The sequence below is a fragment of the Eublepharis macularius genome, chromosome 10 (assembly GCF_028583425.1).
Source record: "Eublepharis macularius isolate TG4126 chromosome 10, MPM_Emac_v1.0, whole genome shotgun sequence".
NCBI classification, from domain to species: Eukaryota; Metazoa; Chordata; class Lepidosauria; order Squamata; family Eublepharidae; genus Eublepharis; species Eublepharis macularius.
In genome coordinates, this window is record NC_072799.1 from 64,108,921 (window position 1) to 64,117,760 (window position 8,840).

The 8,840-nt window shown below is 42.0% G+C and overlaps 1 protein-coding gene across 1 annotated transcript; it reads left to right on the forward strand.

The window, feature by feature from the left end:
* Positions 1-503: 503 nt before the first annotated feature.
* Positions 504-1,844, forward strand: NPY5R (neuropeptide Y receptor Y5). Its single transcript, XM_054990691.1, has one exon. It carries the CDS (start codon positions 504-506, stop codon positions 1,842-1,844), a length of 1,341 nt encoding a protein of 446 aa, XP_054846666.1.
* The last annotated feature ends 6,996 nt before the right edge of the window (positions 1,845-8,840 follow it).

Below are 8,840 nucleotides of genomic sequence, written 5' to 3' on the forward strand. Positions count from 1 at the left end.
AAATCAGATTTAAAGGATTCAATTAGTACAAGTGCTAGTAAATTGTGTGATACCATGCTTGGAGCTGTGATCGGTATCATTATCCTGTATATTTTTTTACACTTCCTTTGTGGTTTGTTGTCATGCAAAGCCTTAGAAATTGGGTGCATGTTTGAAATAATTCCATATTATGAGAAAGTGTTCCTTTTTTCATTCAAGTGTGACTAGATCAGAATTCCAAAGAAGGAGGTAGGGAAGAAGCTGTCATGATGCAAGAAATATAAATTGGTCCATTAATTTCCCAAAGATGACTTTGAAGCATTGGAAAATAGACCAAATGTAATTGTTTGGCCAAACCTTTAAGAGTAAATTTGTATTGTTTTTCCTTTCTTTGAGCAAACCACATTTCTTTCTAAGTACTAACCTACCTAAAACAAACCTTTAAAAGCTAATTTACAACATGACCATTATTGCTGCTGTTGATAATTATTCTGTTTCTGGCTGTATCTATGCAGGGCTTTGGTATGGAAATGGATCTTGGCGCCTTCAGCAACAGGACACTTGCCAAGGAGAACAGTTCTGCCCCTTCAATGGACTTCAGTTTCCCTACGTGGGAAGACTATAAGAACAGCATAGATGACATACAGTATTTTCTGATTGGGGTTTACACCCTGATAAGTCTTGCTGGCTTTATGGGAAACCTGCTTATTCTCTTAGCATTAATGAAGTGCAAGCAAAAAACTATAATAAGTTTTCTCATTGGAAACTTAGCCTTTTCAGACATTCTGGTGGTGGTCTTTTGCTCTCCTTTCACCTTGACGTCTGTTCTGCTTGATCAGTGGATGTTCGGAAAGGTCATGTGTCATGTCATGCCCTTCCTGCAGTGCGTGTCTGTCCTCGTTTCTACTTGGATGTTAATTTCAATTGCTGTGGTCAGATACTTAATGATACGACACCCTCTTTCGAGCAATCTGACGCCAAAACATGGCTCTTACCTCATTTTGGCCATCTGGTTTCTCGGTCTAGTCATTTGCTCCCCTCTGCTTGTTTTCCACAAGACTGTCGATCTTCACGAAGCCCTTAATCTGGAAGCCCTGCAAAGCAAGCCCTTGTGTGTCGAGTCATGGCCATCTGCTTTGTATAGAGTTGCTTTCACTATTTCCTTATTACTCATGCAGTACATTTTGCCTTTGGTTTGTTTAACTGTGAGCCACACCAGAGTCTGCAGGTCCGTAAGTTCCAGATTGTCAAGAAAAGAAAACAAACTGGAAGAGAATGAGATGATAAACTTAACCCTCCATGCTCCAAAGAACAGGGGGCACCAATTGCAGCTCTCTTCCTCTGAGAGGTGGAGTTATACTTTCGTCCGGAAACACCGGAGGAGGTACAGTAAGAAAACTGCTAGTGTGATGCCAGCGATTTTAAGGCACCATCGGGACAATATTTCTGGAGATTTCCCAGAGACATCTGGAACAGAAAGGAGTCAGCTATCTTTATCCACCAAATTCATACCAGGAGTACCTGTCTGCTTTGAGGTAAAACCAGAGGAGAATTCAGAAGCGCAGGATGGGATCACGGTAGTTCAGCCTGACACTCGGATTAAGAAACGGTCCCGGAAGGTTTTCTGCCGATTGACAGCGCTGATCATAGTTTTTGCCGTCAGTTGGATGCCCCTTCATGTTTTCCATGTTGTAACAGATTTTAATGGCAACCTCATTTCAAACAGGCATTTTAAATTGGTATACTGTATCTGTCATTTGCTGGGTATGATGTCCTGTTGCTTAAATCCCATATTGTATGGATTCCTTAACAATGGTATAAAAGCTGATTTGATGGCTCTTCTTCCATGTCTACAGATATCATGAATTAACACTAAGATGTAAAGCAAATGCCCAGACGTCCACCAAAACTGTGAAATATATTGCCTGACTGTTTGTATGAATGTGTTGTAGTTCTTAATAGTTGGCCATTTAATGGGAGACACGTTAACTCGGGGGCTGATTTCATGCATATTTTTTCAGATTTGCCTGATGTCAAAGTTTTACTAGTTAACAGTTTCATCTCATCTTTCCCACCATGAAAGTTTACAAGCTAGGCACAAGTCAAGTTTTAGGTCAATGTTACAATTTACTTTCATAACATCTGATTTTCCTGTGTTATGTTTTCGAACAAGTGTAAAAGGTGCAAATGCTACAACAGGCCTGGAGTGGCCTTGACCGTAGCATGCACTTCTGTGGGAAGATGTATTTCCAACATAATGTAGAAAAACATCATGGATTGAATCCCACAGAATATTTGCATGTGTGCAACAGCCCTGGCACAAGTGGAAGTGCTAAAATCATTCCTTGCTGTCTGCTTATCCAAAGTGATTGTGTCCCTGTCAGGGCTTTATTTCTGGGGAAAGAGGTGGTGGAACTTTCCAGCACAGGGCGCAGCTCCTGGCGGGAGGTGATGCCCCTGGTATCACATGTGCAAAGTGCACGCACGTTCCTGGGACCACACAATGATGTCACTTTGGGTCAGCTGGAACAAGGAGGGAGTTTTTAAAAGTTTAAATCACCCTCGGTGAAAATGCTCACATGGCCAGTGGCCCCGTCCCCTGATCTCCAGACAGAGGGGAGTTTAGATCACCCTCCGCACTGCTCCAGCGGCGTGGAGGGCGATCTAAACTCCCTTCTGTCTGGAGGTCAGGGGACGGGGCCACCAGCCATGTGACCATTTTCAAGCGGTGCCGGAATGCCGTTCCACCACGTTCCAGCTGAAAAAAAGCCCTGGTCCCTATTATGTTTTCCATGTATGCAAAGTGTTTCTGCTGCTACAGTTTCAAAAACAGGCTAAAATAAAACAATACAAAGCATCTGTTGTAAATTCCATTGTGTATGCACATTGTTATTTTGTAAATATTTATATTGAAGTGCTGTGTGTTGCTGCAGCCCTTGCACTATTATTTGTAGAAGCAAACGTGCTACGTACATTTTCATGTCTGTTCATGTATCGTTCAATCCAAGGCCTTGTGTAGAATTTCCCATTTTTAAAGTCAGTGTTACCGGATTGGTGATTATTCTCTAGCCAGGTATGAAGCTGTGAATCCAGGTCAGACATACTTCATGCACCAACAAACACTAGCTCTGGAAATTTCAATGGACGAGTCATCAGACATGCTGGTGACTTTACCCTTCATAGTTTCTACTTTGCCAGCATACAAATTGGTTAGCAGCCAGTTCTGTCTTAATTAGTTTGCACTGGGTCCAGCTAACATGGTGTGTTTTTTTTCCTGTCTGAGAGCTCAACTTTTAGTTCAAATGAAGCAACAGCTGTGGGAAAGAAGTGTGTTTTTAGCCGTATTATTCAAGCAACTCAATTCTCACATTTATTTTGAGATGATAACGTTACAGTCGTGTGGTTTTCCCCTCCCATAGTAACCAGTATATTTGAATATATCCTTACATACTGAAATCTGAAATTAATCATAACTTGGAGGTGGACTGGAAAGCAAAGATCTCTGGACTGCAGAATGCTATCAGATGTAACCATGTATAACATGCATAACTTTAGAGTTCACCATAAGGCCTCATTTATATGGTGGCTTCACCCTGGTACCTTTAAAACATTACAAGAAGGCAGTACAAGCCATTTTTCTGTTGATTGATCCCATGGCTTTGCTGTAAAGTATCAAGACTTGCTGCCATATAACCTATTGATGTATTGTTGAAGGCTTTCACGGCCAGAGAACGATGGTTGTTGTGGATTTTCCGGGCTGTATAAGACTGTCCAAGACCACGGCTATACAGCCTGGAAAATCCACAACAACCATCATGTAACATATTGCGTGGGTCTTTCACCTGAAGAGGAGATGCTGATTCCATGGGACTCATGCAATTAGCCCCACCCATGTGGTTATCAAAGTTCAGTGGAATGAACTTTGAAAAAGCATCTTCCACAATGTTCCTGTGAATTTTGAAGGACTCCCATATCAAAGGTGAACCTAAAAAACATTACACCTGTACCATTGCTATCGAAAACTACATTTCTCGAAGCACCCAAGTTTAAGTGGATACTTCAGTGTCTCACAATGAGAACCAATTTTCAGAACTGTATCGCCATGTGCAAATGGGGTTTTGTCAGGTGATACCTGAGATAATTATAGTGTTAGGTTTCATTGGGAATGGTTCTGGTACCATGAGAACACAATACAAATGAATGAAGGTGCTTAGCATTGATCAGAATCCATAAGGATATAGCAGTGCGCCCAAAAGATATCGTTGTTGTGGTTCTCAAATAATGTCTCATTTCGTATAGAAAACAGAGACTTTTAAAAATCATAACATGGACTAGTGAGCAGCAGTTCAAAGTAAACAAGTTAACTCAGCTGAACATGCTCAAGTCCTTGGCTATGCTTAAAGTAATTCTATGAACTCTGGCATTAACTTTGATGACTCACGCTTCAGTAGTTTGTGTGAATTGATTGAGGGGGACAACAAGGATAGAGTAAATATTCCAGAAATAGGTCTCGTACTCATACTCTGCTGTCTTGGGTTTATGCCACATTATTTCATTGATGCATGTACACACATTCTTACATGGACATTTAGAGCTTAAAAAAAATAATGGTATAGTTCAGGGTCCTCCACCTTGTAGCCTTTCGGAATTTTGACAAATGATAGCGGGGCACTGATCTGGACAGAGGGTTCATCCAATGCTAAGTGCATGAGGACACCAATGCTGCCCTGGCAATCTTTTTTTTGTCAAAACATGGAGCATCGGTCAGCAATGAACTTTGCCACTTTGAGCAGGGAATAGGAAGGAGTGGCCCAATCTCCATGGTAGCTTGCTTCCAAGTCCCAGTACAATAGATGCCGATGCGTCAACATGTATTCTTTCTTCAACTTATAGTTTGGCAATTGGAGGTTGGGCATCAGCCTCAAACCTGATTTACCCAGTGACTTTGAGATCCTGATCCCTAACACAGAAATCTTACAAACCTGTTAGTAGTTTACCTTTTTCAAACATAACCTTCCATGTTTTTGAGGTGGGTAGTCTGTATGAAAGTGGCCCTTCAGTTAAAATGTACCAGAAACTTTTTCCATTATGTAAGATTTATTTTTCCCAGTTATCTCAAAAGGATACATTTGGGGCTACGTTACATTTTTCTTCCTTTCTCGTATACTTTTTGCCTGAAGATATTTCCCAGTAAACACAGTTGTTAAAAGTCAAAGCTTATGTTTCAAAGAATCTTCATATTGTATTTCTGTGCTTTTACCCCGACCCCACCAGCTTCTGTCTGCTACAGAACCTTACCGTGTGTGAGTAATGCTTATTATTTTTCAGATATTTTTGAGTGCATTCTGACTGCTTATTATAAAAATCTAATGTGCAGGATGTTTTGTACACAGTTCAGCTATTTCTATTAGGAGTGTTTAAAATTTAGGAGATGATCCAATCCAAGTTTAACTGCTTAAAGCCCCTTTTATGTCAGTGGAAGAATTAAGTTTGTGCTTAAATCTTTTCCATTCAAATGTGTGTCTGTAGGTTCCTTTGGATTTATGCTTTATATTACTAAGATTTCTAAGATTGCAGGACTTACTGAATTGCCTGTGAGAAGTACTTTTGTGAGTTGCACAGAATGTTCAAATCAATGGTCTCTTTTAATCTTTTGGTCTGGAGGAAGTTTGTATTGATATCACTATAGTTTTTCTTCACTCCCAGAAAACTCTAGACACCTGGACAAATGTTCCAGAGGTAGGGAGTGTTAGGGCTTACCTGAGCCGATAGATAGGCCCAGTATCTTTTCCAGCCTAGAGTTCCTTCTGTTTGACAGATGCCGACTCTGATAAGCCTGAAGTTCTTTTTTAAGTCACAAAACTGCTTAAAAGGCAAGAGGCAGGGGTCATTTCGTAGAAAAAGGGCTGGAGGGACTCATTAGCATAACTCATTAGCATATGCCACGCCCCTTGACATACCAAAAGTATGACATTAGCATAACTGATTTGCATATGCCACACACCCCTGACATTACCTATCCTGGCTGTTTTGGACCCGATCCTGGCCAGGGGCGAAATTTGGTCAAAAATGGCAAAAGGGGCTGAAAATGACCAAAAAGGGGCCCAAAATGGTCAGGATCGGGCTGCTGCTGAGCAGGAGAGTGATCTACCACCCGCTAAAGGCCCGATCCGGGCCATTTCGGCCCCAATCCAGGCCGAAACGGGCCCAAAATGGCTGAGAGTCTGGTGGGCAGGGCCACTTGTCATGTGACCCTTTGGGGGAACTGCCGGAACTGTGTTCCTGTGTGTTCCCCCTCAAAATGAGCTCTGGCATGAGGCATGTGCAGTCTACAGCCCCAAAGCAAAACATTTAAGCAAAGAACTGCTTATTTACAAGATACAAGCAATGCACAGAAAAGGAAGCAAGACAAAGCCTAAAAAATCTATACACTATTCTTTGGCATGGAACTGCCTGATATATGAGTGTGTCCTTCAGTGGAATTATACCGACTTCAGTTCCATGACTTTGGTTTATCTGCACTGTTATACTTTAATGCAAAAGTTTAGCTTGGCATTGAACTAAAGCTCTTCTGAAAGGAGACGTTAAATCGCCAATACTTATTTTCTTCAAGTATGCTTGTGGAACCTGCTGTATCTCTTTCAGCACAAGCCTCAGTTTGTTTTTATTTATTTTTTATTTTATTTATTCAACTTATACCCCACCCTTCCTGCAGCTGCTGTTACAGGGTCATTTTATGTGATGCCATGGAAGACACATCTGCCTTTCTTTCTAATATGAAACCTCTTCCCCCTCACTTTGTGCACCCTCGTTATACCCTGATTATACTAAATCACCAATGTGAATTTAAGGGGAATAGATTTCTGGTCATAATGTCCAGGGATCGTTTTGGTTTTTTCCCCCTATTCTTGTTGATAAATAAATTATTATGTAGGCCCCAGAAACCTAATTAAAGGATTCCATGTTTGGGCTGTTAGCAGAGTCTATCGTGTGGCATAGGAAGCGTGATTATAGGTTGTTGTGAGCTGGTTCTGCTGGCTGGTGTGTGTGCAGGAATGAAAATAACAAAAGCATACACTTGGTTTATATTTAGAAAATAAGAGTTCTTTATTTCAGGAATTCTATACTCTGATAAGAAAGGAGGAGAGATAGATCCTAACTACCTATCTAGTCTAAGGATGGACATGGATGGCAGGGCAAGGCCTGCATCTATGCTGCCAAGATGGAGGGAGAAGGAGAGAGGTGTTGCCTGGAACAAAGCCAGGAAGAGAAGAGGTGAGAGGGAAGAAATCAGGAGGAGGAAATCCTGAGAACAGCAATCTGCATATTAAAGGACAGAGCAGTAAACAATAGTAAACAGTAAACGGAGTGCCCTGACCTCTCTATCTTTCTGACTCTTTGGTTTGTCCCCCTCTGAAACCTGAGGAGAGAGACAGCGATGGATCCTCCTCTTCCAACACTTTTAAAGTTAGTGTGATGTTCTTGGTTACAGTGTAGAAACAGGACCTAAAAGACCCAGGCTGGACTCCCCACTGTGCCATGGAAACCTGCTGGGTGAATTTGGGCCAATCACATTTTCTCTCAGATTAATATACCTCATGGGGTGGCTGTGAGGACAAAATAGAGGAGAGGAGAACAACGGGTCTCCCTCGAGTTGAAAGGCAGGGTATTAAAAAAGTAAGTAAATGCGGATTATATGAATATAATAAGCAGGACTTCCCTGTTTCCGTTTGCAGTTCACTGAGCACCCTGGTATTTTCTTCCTGGGATCAGCTGAACCTCGGGAACAGCATAACAGGGCGAAGTAGGGAGTGCAGGGGGAGGGGGGAATAAGCTCAGATCACCATCCAGTCTTCTGAAGACTTAGTTGCCCTTAACTCTTCAGAATTGCACCGGTAGGGAAATAGGTCCATCAATGTTTATTAGTCATGAAGGCTAACTGGGAGCCTTTTGGGGAGCGACTGTGGCTCAATGGCAGAACATCTACTCAGCACGTAGAAGGTCTTAGGTTTAATCCCTGTAGTCTCCAGGTTTTTTTTTTTTATAAAGATCAGGGAGTAGGTGATGTGAAACACTTCTGCCTGAAACCCTGGAAGGCTGCTGCCAGTCAGAATAGACAATACTAACCTTGATGGACCAGAAGACTGATTCTGTATAAGGCAACTTCATGGAATCACATGGATCTCCTTTGTTCATAGGTTCCTCGGGATACCAGTTACTGGGGGATAACAACAGGGAGGGTCTTCGGCCTCTGCATCTGTGGGTCTTCTGGTTGGCCACTCTGGGTAACAAGATGCTGTGCTAGTTGCTATATGGACTGATCTAGCAGGTTTTTTCTTCTGTTCCAGTTCAGTCCCATGGTTCTCAGTACTATGGAAGGGTTCCTTCCTCATCTTGGTTTCCACCCCCATTGCCTTTTGGTGGTGCCTTGGATGGCTCTCAGTACCCCAGCACAAGCATTTGGGCCCTCTTGACAGAACATGCACAGAGATACGGTATCCCCTTGCATCCATCTCTGAAGTTCAGCAGCTCTGCTGCCATTGCACAGTAGAGAAGAAAATCAGACTGCCAGCCATATTCCTACAGTCATTGAGTCCAGTGGACTGGTGCGTAAGAACTGATCAATGCAGCAGCCTGCCTTAAGTGCTCAGCGGGGGCTCAATTTTCTGCACATCCTTCAATATGAAATTAATCTTAGCAAATAAAAAATATCAGCACAGAAACCAGCAGTTGGTCCAGGGACTTACTAAAATATGAAATTGACCTTTGAGAGCAGCCAAATATGATAGAAATGAGCACAGTGTAAATGTCCTCATAAAACCATTAGACATTTTCAGTAATGTCTAGGCTTTCAAACAGAA

Coding starts and splice junctions, on each gene's coding strand:
- NPY5R (XM_054990691.1), top strand. CDS start 504: ATGGAAATGGATCTTGGCGCCTTCAGCAACAGGACACTTGCCAAGGAG.